The sequence below is a fragment of the Chiloscyllium plagiosum genome, unplaced genomic scaffold (genome assembly GCF_037043375.1).
Source record: "Chiloscyllium plagiosum isolate Xiang-an unplaced genomic scaffold, Cpla_swu_hap1 HiC_scaffold_40, whole genome shotgun sequence".
NCBI lineage: Eukaryota > Metazoa > Chordata > Chondrichthyes > Orectolobiformes > Hemiscylliidae > Chiloscyllium > Chiloscyllium plagiosum.
Window position 1 is genome coordinate 32381442 of NW_028270178.1, and position 19118 is coordinate 32400559.

The 19118-nt window shown below is 50.1% G+C and overlaps 1 protein-coding gene across 1 annotated transcript in view; it reads right to left on the reverse strand.

Moving 5' to 3' along the window:
* The window catches only part of LOC122547517 (uncharacterized), a 117113-nt gene extending 106100 nt beyond the window's left edge, over positions 1-11013 (reverse strand). Inside the window, exon 1 of the mRNA XM_087981717.1 lies at positions 10933-11013. Within this exon, the coding sequence (XP_087837843.1) occupies positions 10933-11013 (81 nt within the window). The remainder of the gene's footprint in view (positions 1-10932) is intronic.
* Between the last annotated feature and the right edge of the window lie 8105 nt (positions 11014-19118).

Sequence of the window (19118 nt, forward strand, 5' to 3'; positions counted from 1 at the left end):
CCTCCCACAGTGCGGCCCTCCCTCAGCACTGACCCTCCGACAGTGCGGCCCTCCCTCAGCACTGACCCTCCGACAGTGCTGCAATCCCTCAGCACTGACCCTCCGACATTGCAGCCCTCCCTCAGCACTGACCCTCCCACAGTGCGGCCCTCCCTCAGCACTGACCCTCCGACAGTGCGGCCCTCCCTCAGCACTGACCCTCCGACAGTGCTGCAATCCCTCAGCACTGACCCTCCGACATTGCAGCCCTCCCTCAGCACTGACCCTCCGACAGTGCGGCGCTCCCTCAGCACTGACCCTCCGACAGTACGGGACTCCCTCAGCACTGACCCTCCGACAGTACGGGGCTCCCTCAGCACTGACCCTCAGACAGTGCTGCACTCCCTCAGTACTGACCCTCCGACAGTGCTGCACTCCCTCAGCACTGACCCTCCGACAGTGCGGCACTCCCTCAGTATTGCCCCTCCGACAGTGCTGCACTCCCTTGTATTACCCCTCCGACAGTGCGGCGCTCCCTCAGCACTGACCCTCCCCGCCCTCAGCACTGACCCTCCGACAGTGCTGCACTCCCTCAGTACTGACCCTCCGACAGTGCTGCCCTCCCTCAGTACTGACCCTCCGACAGTGCCCATTCCCTCAGCACTGACCCTCCGACAGTGCCCATTCCCTCAGCACTGACCCTCCGACAGTGCGGCTCTCCCTCAGCACTGACCCTCCGACAGTGCCCATTCCCTCAGCACTGACCCTCCGACAGTGCGGCCCTCTCTCAGCACTGACCCTCCGACAGTGCGGCGCTCCCTCAGCACTGACCCTCCGACAGTACCGGACTCCCTCAGCACTGACCCTCCGACAGTGCTGCACTCCCTCAGTATTGACCCTCCGACAGTGCTGCACTCCTTCAGTATTGACCCTCCGACAGTGCTGCACTCCCTCAGTACTGACCCTCCGACAGTGCTGCCCTCCCTCAGTACTGACCCTCCGACAGTGCCCATTCCCTCAGCACTGACCCTCCGACAGTGCCCATTCCCTCAGCACTGACCCTCCGACAGTGCGGCTCTCCCTCAGCACTGACCCTCCGACAGTGCCCATTCCCTCAGCACTGACCCTCCGACAGTGCGGCGCTCCCTCAGCACTGACCCTCCGACAGTGCGGCCCTCCCTCAGCACTGACCCTCCGACAGTGCGGCGCTCCCTCAGCACTGACCCTCCGACAGTACGGGACTCCCTCAGCACTGACCCTCCGACAGTGCTGCACTCCCTCAGTATTGACCCTCCGACAGTGCTGCACTCCTTCAGTACTGACCCTCCGACAGTGCGGCACTCCCTCAGTATTGCCCCTCCGACAGTGCTGCACTCCCTCGTATTACCCCTCCGACAGTGCTGCACTCCCTTGTATTGCCCCTCCGACAGTGCTGCAATCCCTCAGCACTGACCCCCCGAAAGTGCTGCAATCCCTCAGTACTGAACCTCCGACAGTGCTGCACTCCCTCGTATTACCCCTCCGACAGTGCTGCACTCCCTCGTATTGCCCCTCCGACAGTGCGGCCCTCCCTCAGCACTGACCCTCCGACAGTGCGGCCCTCCCTCAGCACTGACCCTCCCACAGTGTGGCCCTCCCTCAGCACTGACCCTCCGACAGTGCGGCACTCCCTCAGCACTGACCCTCCCACAGTGCGGCCCTCCCTCAGCACTGACCCTCCGACAGTGCGGCCCTCCCTCAGCACTGACCCTCCGACAGTGCTGCAATCCCTCAGCACTGACCCTCCGACAGTGCGGCCCTCCCTCAGCACTGACCCTCCGACAGTGCGGCCCTCCCTCAGCACTGACCCTCCGACAGTGCGGCCCTCCCTCAGCACTGACCCTCCGACAGTGCGGCCCTCCCTCAGCACTGACCCTCCGACAGTGCGGCACTCCCTCAGCACTGACCCTCCGACAGTGCGGCACTCCCTCAGCACTGACCCTCCGACAGTGCGGCACTCCCTCAGCACTGACCCTCCGACAGTGCGGCACTCCCTCAGCACTGACCCTCCGACAGTGCGGCACTCCCTCAGCACTGACCCTCCGACAGTGCGGCACTCCCTCAGCACTGACCCTCCGACAGTGCGGCACTCCCTCAGCACTGACCCTCCGACAGTGCGGCACTCCCTCGTATTGCCCCTCCGAAAGTGCTGCAATCCCTCAGTACTGAACCTCCGACAGCGTGGGGCTCCCTCAGCACTGACCCTCCGACAGTGTGGGGCTCCCTCAGCACTGACCCTCCGACAGTGCGGCACTCCCTCAGCACTGACCCTCCGACAGTGCCCACTCCCTCAGCACTGCACCTCCGACAGTGCGGTCCTCCCTCAGCACTGACCCTCCGACAGTGTGGGGCTCCCTCAGCACTGACCCTCCGACAGTGCCCATTCCCTCAGCACTGACCCTCCGACAGTGCGGCCCTCCCTCAGCACTGACCCTCCGACAGTGCGGCGCTCCCTCAGCACTGACCCTCCGACAGTATGGGGCTCCCTCAGCACTGACCCTCCGACAGTGCTGCACTCCCTCCGTACTGACCCTCTGACAGTGCTGCACTCCCTCCGTACTGACCCTCCGACAGTGCTGCACTCCCTCAGTACTGACCCTCCGACAGTGCTGCACTCCCTCAGTACTGACCCTCCGACAGTCCTGCACTCCCTCAGTACTGACCCTCCAATAGTGCAATGCTCATCAGCACTGAGCCTTCGACAGTGCAGCTCTCCATCAGTACTGACACTCCGACAATCCAGCACTCCCTCAGCACTGATCTTCCGACAATGTGGTACTCCCTCAGTACTGACGGTCTAACAGTGCCGCGCTCCCTCAGTCCTGCCCCTCTGACAGTGCTGCACTCCCTCAGTATTGCCCCTCCGACAGTGCTGCACTCCCTCGTATTACCCCTCCGACAGTGCTGCACTCCCTCGTATTACCCCTCCGACAGTGCTGCACTCCCTCGTATTGCCCCTCCGACAATGCTGCAATCCCTCAGCACTGACCCCCCGAAAGTGCTGCAATCCCTCAGTACTGAACCTCCGACAGTGTGGCACTCCTCAGTATTGCCCCTCCGACAGTGCTGCACTCCCTCGTATTACCCCTCCGACAGTGCTGCAATCCCTCAGCACTGACCCTCCGACAGTGCGGCACTCCCTCAGCACTGACCCTCCGACAGTGCGGCACTCCCTCAGCGCTGACCCTCCGACAGTACGGCACTCCCTCAGCGCTGACCCTCCGACAGTACGGCACTCCCTCAGCGCTGACCCTCCGACAGTGCGGCGCTCCCTCAGCACTGACCCTCTGACAGTGCAGCGCTCCCTCAGCACTGACCCACCGACAGTGCGGCACTTCCTCAGCACTGACCCTCCGACAGTGCGGCACTCCCTCAGTACTGACCCACCGACAGTGCGGCACTCCCTCAGTACTGACCGTCCAACAGTGCGGTGCTCCCACAAAACCTGGTGAGGCGTATCTGCAGCTTGTTCGAGTTGGAATCTCAAGTTTGAATCTCAAACCCACAACATTCTGACTCAGCACTGAGATAATCCATTACCCACAGAGACATTGCTAATATGACTTATGTTTCTATCAAAGCATTCATCACATCTCAAAGGCCTTACACCGGGCTGTGAATCACTATCAGTGTAAACTCGCTGCTGTAATATTGTGAAACATCACAATGTGCCCCTCGCTGTTTGTGGGATATGCACAGTGGTACACAAATATCTGAAAGATGTTTTCACTCGCCTGCTGGAATTGTGGTACAGTCATTGATTAAGATGGCAGTGTTCCGAACCCAATGTGTTGTCACTGCGCGTTTTTGGTTTGTTTTTCCATTATGCTTACACCTTCTTCGTTTTATATTAAAAAGAAAAATGGGATATCTGGTATTGGTGAACTTGCTCTGGCCTAAACCAAAAGGAACCAGAACAGTTGATGGTTGTATGCTCAGTCAGGGATGATAGGGGGTGTCAGCACTTGACTGTGGTGTGTGTGTAACTACCGGTTATCAATGGAGGAAGTGAGGACTGCAGATGCTTGATATCAGAGCTGAAAATGTGTTGTTGGAAAAGCGCAGCAGGTCAGGCAGCATCCAAGGAGCAGGAGAATCGACGTTTCGGGCATGAGCCCTTCTCATGTCTGAAACATCGATTCTCCTGCTCCTTGGATGCTGCCTGACCTGCTGCACTTTTCCAGCAACACATTTTCAGCTACCAGTTATCAATGGTGTTGGGAGTTTAATGATGCACAAGTGAAATAAAATTCTGACTAGAAAACTAATCGCTGCTCTCTGTCTAATCTCTGGTATTTAAAGGGCAGCTTCAGTTGAAAAGTTACCATTGCCATAACAATTCGAAAATGGCTTAGATGCCATAAGTTGGAACTCTGGAAACAGCAGTCCCAGTTTAAGAGAACTGATGGAAGTCGATACCAGTGAGACTGATTGCAGAACCAGTCTTTAACAACATTCGTTCTGGACTCCAACCGTTAGGTTTGGATAAGAACCTGTCCAGGCTGAGAACTTGTACCAGAGAATCTTTGCAGATGAAGGGCACCACTTCGGTTCCGGGTTTTTCTGAGAAGCATCTGGTGCTTATAGTAAAAGGCTCGGGCCTCTGCTGGATGGGGTGAAGTTGGTTGAGGACGGTTCACCGTGATTGGATCCAGTGTGAGGGAAGTCCCAATTAGATACCTGGAAGTTGTTCACAAAGGTCTCGGGACTATCACAGGAGCCAAGGCCACCTTGCAGACCGCCCAGTCTGCAACCCCATAGTTCTGCAAGACCCACCCAGTGCCATTTGCCTTGTGTGCAAACGTCGAGGCAGAAGCCAGAGGCTGGGAAGTAAAGGAATCATTAAACCGGTTTGCAGAATGGGCAGCACCAGCCGTATCGATTGTGAAGGCCGACAGGTCAGTTTGCCAAGCAAGCAGCAAACCACCTCTCGCAGCTCTTTAAATGGCCAGTCCCTCGTATCGAGGACTTGTACACAAAACTGGTGGGGAGCGGCTGGCTGTTCTTCATGAAGCTGGACATCAGCCATGCCTACCTGTAACTGGCACTAAATGAGGAGTCCCAGAAGTATACCACAATTTATATCTAACATACAAGACTGTCATTTGGAGTACCATCAGCCTGCTCTCTTTTCCAGTGGACAATGGAGAAAAGTTTTACAAGGGCTACCCCAGGGTGCCATCTGTTTGGATGATGTGCTAATAACTGGGAAGACCAATAGAAAGCACTTAAAGAACTTGAATGTCGCGCTTAAACAGTTCTCCCAGGCAGGTGTCCACCTTAGAAGGGAAAATGTGTGTTCCAGGCACCCCAAGTGACCTACTTGGGCTACAGTGTCAACAAGACCAGGTAATATCTGTTGGAAGAGAAACGGAGGACGATTGAAGGTGCCCTGGCTCCCACGTCTATACTGGAGCTTTGGTCTTTCTTTATTACAGGAGATTCATATGTAACCTGGCCTCGACCTTGGCACCCTTACACCTGCTATTGGAAACGGTCGTGTAGCCAAGGATAGGCTGGGGCTACTTTCCCTGGAGTGTTGGAGGCTGAGGGGTGACCTTACAGACGTTTATAAAACCATGAGGGGCATGGATAGGATAAATAGACAGGGTCTTTTCCCCTGTATGGGGAAGTCCAGAACTAGAGGGCATAGGCTGAGGGTGAGAGGCAAAAGATATAAAAAATACCTAAGCGACACAGTTTTCACACAGAGGGTGGTACGTGTATGGAATGGGCCGGTACAATTACAACATTTAAAAGGCATCTGGATGGGTATATGAATAGGAAGGGTTTGGAGGGATATGGGCCGGGTGCTGGCAGGTGGGACTAGATTAATTTAACTTATCTGATGAGCGTGGACAAGTTGGACTGAAGGGTGTGTTTCCGTGCTGTACATCGTCATGACTCAAAGTAGCCTTTCAGGAAGTGAAAAAGTAGCTTATCATCGTCTAACGTATTGGACCACTACAATCCCAAACAAGAGGTATTGCTGACATGCGATGCCTTCGGGTAATGTTGGCTCAGCAGTGGGCCAATGGATAGGAATGCTCAATACCATTCCATCTGACTGACACCCCAGACAGAGAAGGGACGTTTGTCAATCAGCTTTGGAGTGAGAAAGTTCCACCAATACCTTTACCGACGTCTATTTGTAACAGTAACGGACTACAAACCCCTGCCAGGGCTATGAAAGAAGACAGGGCCATGCCACCCATATCTTCTGATCAAATTCAGTGGTGGGCCCTCATCCTCTGTGTGTACAATTACAAGTTGGAACATTGCCTTAGAGCCCACGTGGCAAACATAGGTGCCTTGAGCTTCCTCCCACCGGCAGGTACCCCACCACTGGTGCCTCTCCTGGAAGGGTGCGTTGTGAACTTTCTGGACACCATTCTGGTCACCGCTGACAACATCCGACTGTGGACACAAAACTAAACCAGCTGGTGGTGATGGGGGAAACGGAATGGCCATCACAACCAGGACTGAAACCTTTCTGCACCCACCGAGATCAGATCATGGCAGAGAACAGCATATTATTACGAGGCGCAAAAGTGCTTGTCCCAAGCAAAGGTCACCACCAGTTACTGGCTGAATTCCACCAGGGTTATCCAAGGGTTTCCAAGATGAAGATGCTGGAGACAGGTTATGTCTGGTGGCCTGGACTGGATAGCGACATAGCTGCATTGGCAGGGCAGTGCTCAGAGTACCAACAAGGATAGACATTACCGCCAGTGGCTCCCTCACATTTGTGGGAATGGCCAGGAAAACCCTGGTTTTGGTTACTGTCCTTGGGTCATTCTGGAGCCCATTTGTTCAGCCCAAGACAAAGTGTGTGCATGTGTATAGAGTTCATTCATCAAACTCAGGGGTGATACGTGGGCATCGATCACGGTACATGGACGCCCGGAAACACTGAACATGGCAATGGGACATCATTTAACAGCAGGGAATCTGAACATTTCCTAATGGCATTCAGCATATCAGGACAGCTCCATACAATCCATCATCCAATGGTTTGGTGGAAACAGCAGTCCAAACATTTAAGGCTGGCTTAAAGAAGCCGCCTACAGCTTCACTCTATACCAAACTGTCCCTGTTGGTGTTTAATTACAGGAATAACTGCAGCAGGGTGCTGATGGAGAGAAGACGCAACACCAGGTTCGACCTTATATTCCAGCACCTGCTGGTGGGAGGCTGAAATGGCATCAGGAACACCAATGCCGGCCACATGCCTCCTCCAAGTGAGAGCGGGGACAAACTTTGGTGTCAAAACCATGGGAACGGCTCCTGCATGAGTGTGATGCGAGGTTAACACGAGGTCAGATTCCGTGACACACAAGATTGAGGTAGGTGAAGCCATCCTGAACATGTGGTCACATGAGAGCTGCTCCCTCACAAACGTGGCAGCAGCAAGACATACCCTGCCCCTCTGAACAGCCAGAAAGGTGGTCAGAAACTGTGGGCTCTCCCCCTCTGTCCAGCATCGTAGAATCCTCAGAGCTTGGGATGGATGCAGCCTCAATACCACTGCTGCCTGAAAAAAAGAGGAGGACTTTCTTCCAAAATGCTCCTGGTGCAAGAGTCAGGCTACGGTCTGGTACACATTGTCCATATCTGAGTTAGAGTCCATGTGCTGTGCACATGTAAATAAAGGGTGACGTGGTGACGGATACCGGCCTCTATGGAGCAATCGAGGGAAAACGAGAAAGTCATAAAGACGAGGAATCAGCAAGCCTCTCCATGCACTGAAAGACCAGAACCCCTCACTACCAAGTAGAATTCAGCTTGGTCAATGAGAGACAGTGGATACAATGTTCCAAGAGAGGAATGGAAGACAAGAATTCAACGAGAATTTCCAAGGTTATTCAGAGTCTTGGGTAAATTTAAGCAGGAATACTGCATACCTCTGAAATAAGGTGCTAAACCCATCCATTATACACACCAAGAAAAAAAATCCAAATCAACTATCAGAAAAGGGGAAACTTTAGTTAGACACCATGGTAAAATGCGGGTCATATCACAGTAACAGAACTAACAAAGTGATGCTCGGGACTGGTAATAACTAACAAATAAAATGGAGAACTATGACTGAATGTGGCTCAGTGGTTAACGCTGCTGCCTCACAGCACGAGGGACCTGGGTTCGATACCAGCCTCGGGTGACTGCCTGTGTGGAGTTTGCACGTTCTCCCTGCGTCTGCGTGCATTTTCTCCAGTTTCCACCCACAGTCCAAAAGATGTGCAGGTTAGGGTGGATTGGCCGTGCTAAATTATCCCATAGTGTTCAGGGGTGTGCAGGTTAGGGTGGATTGGCCGTGCTAAATTGTCCCACAGTGTTCAGGGATGTGTAGGTTAGGGTGGATTGGCCGTGCTAAATTGTCCCATAGTGTTCAGGGATGTGCAGGTTAGGGTGGATTGGCCGTGCTAAATTGTCCCATAGTGTTCAGGGATGTGTAGGTTAGGGTGGATTGGCCGTGCTAAATTGTCCCATAGTGTTCAGGGATGTGTAGGTTAGGGTGGATTGGCCGTGCTAAATTGTCCCATAGTGTTCAGGGATGTGTAGGTTAGGGTGGATTGGCCGTGCTAAATTGTCCCATAGTGTTCAGGGATGTGTAGGTTTGGGTGGATTGGCCGTGCTAAATTGTCCCATAGTGTTCAGGGATGTGTAGGTTAGGGTGGATTGGCCGTGCTAAATTGTCCCATAGTGTTCAGGGATGTGCAGGTTAGGGTGGATTGGCCGTGCTAAATTGTTCCATAATGTTCAGGGATGTGTAGGTTAGGGTCGAATGGCCGTGCTAAATTGTCCCATAGTGTTCAGGGATGTGCAGGTTAGGGTGGATTGGCCGTGCTACATTGTTCCATAGTGTTCAGGGATGTGCAGGTTAGGGTGGATTGGCCGTGCTAAATTGTGCTATTGTGTTCAGGGATGTGTAGGTTAGGGTGGATTGGCCGTGCTAAATTGTCCCATAGTGTTCAGAGATGTGTAGGTTAGGGTGGATTGGCCGTGCTAAATTGTCTCTTATAGTTCAGGGATGTGCAGGTTAGGGTGGATTGGCCGTGCTAAATTGTCCCATAGCGTTCAGGGATGTGTTGGTTCGGTTGGAATGGCTGTGCTAAATTGTCCCACAGTGCTCAGGGATGTGTTGGTTCGGTTGGAATGGCTGTGCTAAATTGTCCCACAGTGCTCAGGGATGTGTAGGTTAGGTTGGATTGGCTGTGCTAAATTACCCCATAGTGTTCAGGGATGTGTAGGTTAGGGTGGATTGGCCGTGCTAAATTGTCCCATAGTGTTCAGGGATGTGTAGGTTAGGGTGGATTGGCCGTGCTAAATTGTCCCATAGTGTTCAGGGATGTGTAGGTTAGGGTGGATTGGCCGTGCTAAATTGTCCCATAGTGTTCAGGGATGTGTAGGTTAGGGTGGATTGGCCGTGCTAAATTGTCCCATAGTGTTCAGGGATGTGTAGGTTAGGGTGGATTGGCCGTGCTAAATTGTCCCATAGTGTTCAGGGTTGTGTAGGTTAGGGTGGATTGGCCGTGCTATATTGTCCCATAGTGTTCAGGGATGTGTAGGTTAGGGTGGATTGGCCGTGCTAAACTGCCCCATAGTGATCAGGGATGTGCAGGTTTGGGTGGATTGGTCAGGGGTAAATGTAGGGTAATGGGTGTGGGTGGGATACTCTTTGGAGGGTCTGTGTGGACTTGTTGAACCGAAGGGCCTGTTTCCACACTGTGGGGATTCTAAATAAAGAAGTGAAAACCGATGTCCAATTTTGTCAGTCAACAACAGTTTGGGCAGATCAATGAAGAGCATGCTCTTTACCGAATTAACATGCAAACAGCATATTTTGACAGATACCCCAAGACTACAAGCCATTTGTTACATGGACAATACCTTCAGGCATGGCAGACCAGAAAGGAACATGATTAGAGAGTTAGAAAAGTGTTACAAACATTATATAATGCAAGCCTTGACTTCAACAGGAAATGTCATTTCTGAAGGACAATTATGTTTGAGGATGTATAATACAACAAGGTATTAACAAGGATTCCAGCAAGTCGAGTACCAAAATACCGAAATGATGCACAGTTCTTCAGCATGGCACACCAATTGATAAACTTCATCCCAAATTTAGCCAGTCTCATTCATCCCATACAAAAGCTTTTGAGGAAAGGCCAGTAATGATACTGAAGTCAGGAACAGACAACAGCTTTTCAGCAGATTAAGCTGCATTCCTCAGATTTATTATCTCACTATAATCCACTTAATTATCATAATGATTACAGATGCCATCCACAAAAGCCAGGAGCAATTCTCATTCTGGAGCAGAATAATGGTACCAGGAAGCCTGTATACTCACACTTGACAGCATTAATAGAAACTGAACTGAGAGATAATCCAACTGAAACAGGTGCATTTGTTGTTACATGGGGATGTGGATGATTTGCAGACTACCTCATGGTAGTCACTGAGACTCAGTACAGAAATATAGAAAATAGGAGTAGGCCATTCGGCCCCTTGAGCCTGCTCTGCTATTCATTATGATCATGGCTGATCATCTGACTCGACAGCCTGTTGCTGCATTTCCCCATATCCTTTGATACCTTTTGTCACACGTGTTCTATCCAACTCCTTCTCAACACAGTCCTGTACACTTACAGCAAGACATTCATTCCCCTTGTACTTGAACCTTCTTGCTATGGAGGCCAACATACCATTTGCCTTTTTGGTCACCTGCTGCACCTGCATGCTTACCTTCAGAGACTGGGGTGGGGTGGATAGGGTGGGTAGGTTGGGGTGGGGGGGATACAATAGACTCTTGCCCTTTCCCCATTACTTTCCCCAACACTGCAGCTCTCCCTCGGCTTCCCTTTCTATCGCACCATTCACGACACCTCAAGGTCCTTTCCACCTCACCTTCTGTGAAGATTCGGGTTTCCAGCTGGCCTGCAAAGAAATAACCAGAATGATTTTGGGTGAGCTGTCTCTGCGGTTCATAGAAATTAATACCAGCAGATGCTAAGAATACAACGGTTCAGGACACAGTGAAGATATAGCGCCACCTGTAGGTCACAGACTGGAAGGACAGCATTACCTGTTCAGTGCCAAAAATCAGGAGAAATGGTTCACTGACCAGTCAAGCAACAGCCTGACATATGGCACTCAAGGAACCATACCTCACAAAGTCCTGGGCGGTATCGTCATCGTCCCTTGTCATGTATAGTCACAGCAGAAGGGCAGACACAGCAGAGGTGGCACTACAGTGGTATATAATTGGAAAGGGTTCACCCTGGGAGTCCTCAGCACCGAAGCTGGACCCCAAGAAGTCTCATGGCTTCAGGTCAAACATGATCAAGGAAATCTCCCAACTATCAACTACCAATCTCTTCCCCCCTCCCCATTTAAGCTGCCGAAGTAGTATTCCATGTTGAATATCAGTTGAAGGGGAGTAGAGGGCACCAAAGGCACAGAATGTACTCTGGGTGGAGGCTTTAATATTGTGATGAAGGTGCAGGGGTGTACTGTACCTTTAAGAGAGTTGAAAAGCTAGCAAGGACTGCCAAAGCACACAGAGTCCTGAACAAGGTAATAATGTGACACTTGGTAAAAACAAATAGTGGCAGCTGGGTTTCCATGCCACAAAACAAATTCAAATTTGGCCAATCAGTTTAGATTATACCCCAAGATACCAAAACTCAATCAAACTTGAATTGAGTATTTTGATAATATTAAAACCACTGAAACAATCCAATGTTTTTGGGGGTATAAAACCAGACATTTTGAAGAGTTAGAGGGAGAACTGCCACAGACCAGCAAACATAGACTGCTGGGGCTGAAGAGCTCTCTGAAAGGTACCTGTCCATAAGAACTTTGGACAGAACATCGAAACCAACCTGTAGAGAATCTACAAAGGAGAATCGGCAAAGCTGACTAGTTTTGAAACTTTTTTGTAAATCTTTTTTATTATTTTTATTGGACTTTTTTATTGGACTAGTATTGTAGAACGGAAAGTAAAAGGTTTTGAGAGGAATTGTAAATCGTTGTTGGTTTTAATATTCTCTGTTGGATTTAATGAATAAAGTTGTTAATTTTTACTTTAAATAGTGACCTCTGGGATGGTTCTTTGCCTCTCGAATTTTAACATTACAGCACGGGGTGAATATTTTTGTGTTGCTTTTTAAATTAGCTGGGGGGGGGTTTCGCCGTGTCGTAACAATCTATCGCCAGGGTAGTTCAGTAGCACCATGACCGATCAGGAAGAACACAATACATTACATACCTGCGGCAGGTGGTGAGGAAATGAGAGAAATCAGAAGTGGACAGAGTGTCATGTGCACAGATCATATCTTCTTATTTTTCTGTAGTTTTGGTTGTGACTGAAATGGGAAAAGGACTTTTAAAATTAAGCATTGTGGGAGGATTTGTTGCACTCTCGACTCAAACTCATTGTAAGGAGAAAGTAAGGACTGCAGCTGCTGGAGATCAGAGTCAAGAGTGTGGTTATGCCAGAAATGTCGATTCTCCTGCTCCTCAGATGCTGCCTGACCTGCTGTGCTTTTCCAGCACCACACTCTCAACTCAAACTCATTGTAAGTCACATTACCTTGTTCAAGCAGCAAGGGAGGTTGTGTACAAAGTGAGATTCAGCTGGCAATAAGTAACAAAAACAGAAATTGTTGGAGAAACTCATCGTAGTGGGCAGCCTATCCCCAGAAATGGAAACAGAGATGTTGAGGAAGGGAAGGGAAGGGAAGGGAGGAGTCAGACATGGATCAAGTGAAGGTGAGTGCGAAGGGAAAACAAAGTTTACATTTTGAGACCAGTGGTCTTTTTCCAGAATTGGAAAGATATTTATACTGTTGACCGGGGTGAAGGTGTCAGGCAGGAGGAGAGGAAGCCCAGTGGAAAGAGGAAAAAACTGGGCAGATTGTTCACAGTGAGCCAGATGACTGCACAAGTGAAATGGGGACCATGAGGAGGCCAAAAGCAACCTATTTCATGACAGAACCTGGGACTCAGGGGGATGGGTAATATACATGGGAGATGTTCAGGCTCTTAAATTGTTAAACTCAGTGTTGAATCTTGAAGGCAGCACGGTCCCAAAGCAGAAGATGAGGTATTATTCTTCCAGCTTACTTATGGCATCCACTGGAGCACTGCACATGCCCTGAAATAGAACCTTTAGCATGGTGGGCCTTTGAGGGGACAGGCAGTGTGATGAAATGTAGTTACAGATCTCCAGCATCTGTTTTATTTAACTGACTGGTATGTGGAGTTGTGACCAATTATGGGTGTTAAGAGCAATCAGCCTGACAACAAATATCTCGGTGGCTGCTGGGTGACTAAACAGCTTGAGAAAAGATCTGGAAGGTCAGAAAATCTTGGTAAGAAAAATAGTCATCTCAGTGAAGGATGTGAACAATGAACAGTATTTCCAACTGCCCACAGAACTAACTTTTGTTTTGCCTGTATGTGTAGTTTAGTAGATTTTATAAGGGGATTCGGGTTTTAACTTGAACAGTTATATGTCCTTCTCCTTTAACTCCTCTCACTTTCTTCAGGTCAGAGAGGTGGCTGTGGACACCTGCATGGACTCCAGTTGTGTCTCCTTGTGGGATACATGCAATATTCCTTGTTTCAGACCAACTCCGGCTCCAATCCACAACTCTTTCTCCATGACATGTTGCTTCCCTCTCTCGCCCTGAATTGGAAAGCTTCCAATTTCCATCCAGCCCTCAGGACTGAATATCAAGTTCAATGATTTTAGGGCATGAGCACCTTACCCCAACCCCCACACACCAGGCCTTGTCATCACATGGGCTGCTCCCACAGTGAAGCCATTGTTAGCCACTAATGGTCGTCACTAGGAGCTACTGATTCTCCCATGTTGACCTTTACAGCTTCCGTCCTCTGACCAACTGTTTTCCTCTCACTCTGGGCTCTATCTCCTCCTACTGTTTATCCCTCCAACCCCTCCCCTACCCACAAATCTTTCCTCACTAAAATCCATTCTGAAGAATCCATTGACCCAAAATGTTGACTCTACTTCCTCTTCACTGCCAGACTTGCTGTGTTTTCCAGCAATTTCTGTCTTTGACAGTAATATGGCAACAGCTCGTAGTTATGAACATTAAATTTTGTAAAGTACAGAAAATTAGTTAGCATAGTCTGATAAACTGAGTCTAGAAATGATTTGGAGGTGCCTGGGTTGGACTGGGGTGTGAGCTGAAAATGTGTTGCTGGAAAAGCGCAGCAGGTCCGGCAGCATCCAAGGAACAGGAGAATCAACGTTTCAGGCATAAGCCCTTCTTCAGGAATCTTTTTTGCAGAGATGAGTTCGGTGGGGCAGGAGCAGGCTGAGACAATGGGTCGGCCGGGGCAGGCAGGTTTGTGGATTTTGGGCAGGAGGTAGAAACGGGCGGTGCGGGGTTGTGGGACTATGAGGTTGGAGGCGGTGGATGGGAGATCCCCCGAGGTGATGAGGTTCTGGATGGTCTGGGAGATGATGGTTTGGTGGTGGGAGGTGGGGTCATGGTCAAGGGGGCAGTAGGAGGAGGTATCCGCGAGCTGGCATTTAGCCTCAGCGGTGTAAAGGTCGGTGCGCCAAAGTACTACTGCGCCTCCCTTGTCTGCTGGTTTGATAGTGAGGTTGGGGTTGGAGAGGAGGGAATGGAGGGCTGCACGTTCCAAGGGTGAGAGGGGTGGAGTGGGTGAGAGGGGTGGAGTGGGTGAGAGGGGTGGAGAGGTTGAGGCAGTTAATGCAGTTGGCTATGAAGAGATCGAGGGCAGGTAAGAGGCCAGCACGGGGTGTCCAGGTGGATGGGGTGTGTTGGAGGCGGGAGAAGGGGTCGTCAGAGGGTGGGCGAGAGTCTTGGTTAAAGAAGTAGGCACGGAGGCGAAGGCAGCGGAAGAATTGTTCGATGTCTCGCCGCATGTTGAACTCATTAATCCGAGAGCATAGGGGAATGAAGGTTAGGCCTCTACTGAGGACTGATCTTTCATCCTCAGAGAGGGGTAGTTCTGGAGGGATGGTGAAAACACGGCAGGGCTGGGAGCTAGGACCTGGTGTGGGGCTGGAGCTGGGAGTGGGGGCGGGGACGGAGATCAGCGTGGGGGCGGGGTTAGACGTGACGGTGGTCGATGTGGGGGCGGGGTTAGGCATGGTGACGGAGATCGGCATGGGGGCGGAGACACATGCGGTGTTGTGGTCGTGCAGGTTAGTGATGTCACTGGGGGCGGAAGTGGCTGTGGCGACGTCCGAGACAGTGTTATTCCCGATAGCCACGGGGGCCGCGAATCTGTCGGCGATGGTCTTCCTGGCGATCGTGGAGGCGGTTGTCTGGGCGGCGATCGCGGAGGCTGCGAGGTTGATGGGGGCGGAAGTAACGTCATGGTCCGTGGCGGCGGTTGTTGCCGCGGGCGATGTGGTAGACGCGTGGTTAATGGCGCCGGAACGATTTCGGAGGCCGATGGAAGATTCTGGAACAGTTGAGGAACCCAGAGTGTGGGGGTAAGTACATGAAAGTTTTTGGTACTTACTGTCTTTAATTTCCGATATGGCTAGGAAGAACTGTTTGTTTAGTTTATGGATCCTTCTGTGGATGAAGAACAGGAGAGGTCCTTTACAGGTCTGTGAGAGTGTTGTCCTGAGCTGGGGTAGGTCGAGTTGCAGGGAATGTAGGTAGCGGCACATGGCTGCAAGCATGGAGCGGAGGATCCGGAGGGAGGTCTGTTGCTGGAGGCTTCGGATTTGTTGTAGGTACTGGTTGTCCTGGTTGGGTCCAAATTTTGTTGGTCTGAACGTAGTCCAGAGTCCGTGCGGGATCAGTCCGTTCCGTAGGCAGGTGCTGAGGAAGGAGATGTGGCTGTGGTAGCGAGTCTGTTTGAGAACGTGGCTGAAGAGCGTCAGGGCAGAGGAGATGACCTGGGGGGTGCAGTGAGAGAGGGACTCACTGAAATCCTTGTAGAGGGAGGAGGAGAGCTTCTTCAAGGAAGGCATCCTTGTAAGAGGATTCGCAGTAGGTTAAAATCAACTAGGAGAAAGTGAGGACTGCAGATGCTGGAGATCAGAGCTGAAAATGTGTTGCTGGAAAAGCGCAGCAGGTCCGGCAGCATCCAAGGAACAGGAGAATCGACGTTTCGGGCATAAGCCCTTCTTCAGGAAGGGGTTCAGGAAGCCCTTCTTCTTCGGGCTTATGCCCGAAACGTCGATTCTCCTGTTCCTTGGATGCTGCCGGACCTGCTGCGCTTTTCCAGCAACACATTTTCAGCTCTGATCTCCAGCATCTGCAGTCCTCACTTTCTCCTTGGACTGGGGTGTACAAAGTTAAAAATCACACAACACCAGGTTATAGTCCAACAGATTTATTTGGAGGCTCTAGATTTCAAAGCGCTGTTTCCTTATTAGGTGGTTGAGGAGCACAATCACACGACAGACTTTATAGCAACGAGATTGCAGTGTCATGGAATGTCATATTAAACAAATTTAACTTGAGTCTTTCATCTTTTAGAATGGTCATGTTAGTTTCAGTTCCTTTGATCCATCAAACAGATCATTGTTTACAGCAAACTACCTGGCTTTCAGCACAACACCATCCAACCCTGTCATGGCAAACGCCGCAACACAAGTCAGAGTGTCCACATGGATACCACAATTACACATGGGGACACAACCCACTATGTGGCAGGTTCTCAGGGGATCGGCCAACATTGTCTATCTCATACGCTGCAGGCAAGGATGCCCTGAGGCATGGTACATTGGTGAGAATGAGCAGAGGCTGCAGCAACGGATGAATGGACACTGCACAACAATCAACAGGCAGGAGCGTTCCCTCCCAATCGGAGAACATTTCAGCAATCCAGGACATTCGAGCTCGGACCCTCGGGTGACTATCCTCCAAGACGGACTTCGGGTCAGGCAACAATGCAAAGTAGCCGAGCAGAGGCTGATAGCCAAGTTCGGTACCCATGGGGAAGGCCTCAACCAGGACCTTGGATTCATGTCGCACTACAGGTGACCCCATTGTTCTCACTCACACACGCACACAAGCCCCCGCAGACGCTCTCTCATACAAAAGCTCTCTCTCATACGATCACACATACCCTCTCATATACTTGCACATACACACTCACTCTCACAGACACTCACACCCCACCTACCCCCCAACACACACACCCATATAAATTTTAGGGGTGAATCTGTACTTGCAGAATTACATTTTATTTGCTCAATAACTGCATAAATCCATGTCAAATGTTGTAAATCCCACTTTAGAAAAAGAATCAGTCTGACCTAACACTGGGACACAGACAGACTTTAACTTCACACCTTCAATGCATTATCTGAGCTGAGATGGCACCTATTGTTAACAGCTATCTCGAGAATGTAATTTTAACAAAGTTCTGAGATTTACATATGAAGGAACCAAAACTAACATGACCACTCTAAAAGATGAAAGACTCAATTTGTTTAATATGACATTCCATGACACTGCAATCCTGTTTCTTTGACTCTGCTCCTCAACCACCTGATGAAGGAGCAGCGCTCTGAAAGCTCGATTCAAATAAACCTGTTGGACTATAAGCTGGTGTTGTGTGGGTCTAAAAGAACAGGTAAATTGAGCAATTTTGTGTACTCTCATTAAATCTTTAGCTTTTGTGGCGACTCTGAAAATAGCAGGTTTTGTTTTGCAGCATTAAGCCAGTTTTGAAACAACAGACAATGAGGATTTACGGGTGGTATAAGTAAACAGCACAGACGAAGGGGAAAGCCAGATTCTGTGCTGCATTTTAAAATGGTACTGAAGATGACAAAGGGCTTCCTGCAGGTGACAGAGTAGACCCAAAAATCCTAAGTGACCTTTCAAAATCCAAGTGAATTGAACTGGCAGGTAAACCAAAGGCACCATGACCTGACAGAGCTCACAGGGCAGAAATCATCATGAAACTGGCACAGAACTTGGCTTTAGTAGAAATACAAGAGAAATTAGGTACCCCACTTCAGAATCAGGTAGTATTAGGTACTGCTTAAAGCATCTTGAGAAATGAAAGAGCTGCAGATGGGGAAGCCTGAAAGGGAGATGGATTCTAAAGGCAGAAAAGCGCAGCAGGTCAGGCAGCATCCAAGGAACAGGAGAATCGACGTTTCGGGCATAAGCCCTTCTTCCTGAAGAAGGGCTTATGCCCGAAACGTCGATTCTCCTGTTCCTTGGATGCTGCCTGACCTGCTGCGCTTTTCCAGCAACACATTTTCAGCTCTGATCTCCACCATCTGCAGCCCCCACTTTCTCCTCTAAAGGCAGAAAGCCATGTAAAAGGATAATAACAAGAATTTTAAAAACTACAATTAGAAATGCAAGAGAGAGAGAACGCAAGAGGATATGAACACAAGTTTAAAAAGATACAGCTCAAATAGGAGACAAGAGACGCTAATGCAAGCACTGATGGGAAGAATATGAATTATAATTTGAAGACTGGGAAGGAAATAATTACATTTGCACAGGCCCTACCAATCTTTAAGGTAAAGGATGTGGAGGTATTCTTCATGTCATTTGAGAAAATAGCAAGGCAGAAGGAGACTTTACATTGCTTGTGCAGAGTATGTTGACAGGTAGAACACAGGAATGTTATGCTTTCCTGTCAGTGAACGTTTCTCAGAATGATGCTGGTAAAAACAAACTGCACTGGCTGCATGTGATAGTGCCTGAGGCATCTCAGCACAGGGTCTGAAGCTCTCAGAGATTATTCTCAGAGCGAGTCGGAAATCTCACCAACTTCCAAATAATAAGAATCCGTATTGAGGACTAGACTATTGTAACTGTTAGACAGCCAACAATAACAATTGATAAGGAATATAAAACTAAATCTTTTTTCTCGTCATCCTCAAATGTGGAAGACATTAAAAATGGGAGACTGAAAGGAAACCGGGCAGCAAGGTGAACAAATGGATGGATGGATGGATGGATGGGAATGCCTCAGGAAGGTCAATACTGAGGGTGGAAATGAAGATCGAAAGCAAACTTGACCCTCCGACAGGGCGACCCTCCCTCAGCACTGACCCTCCGACAGTGCGGCCCTCCCTCAGCACTGACCCTCCGACAGGG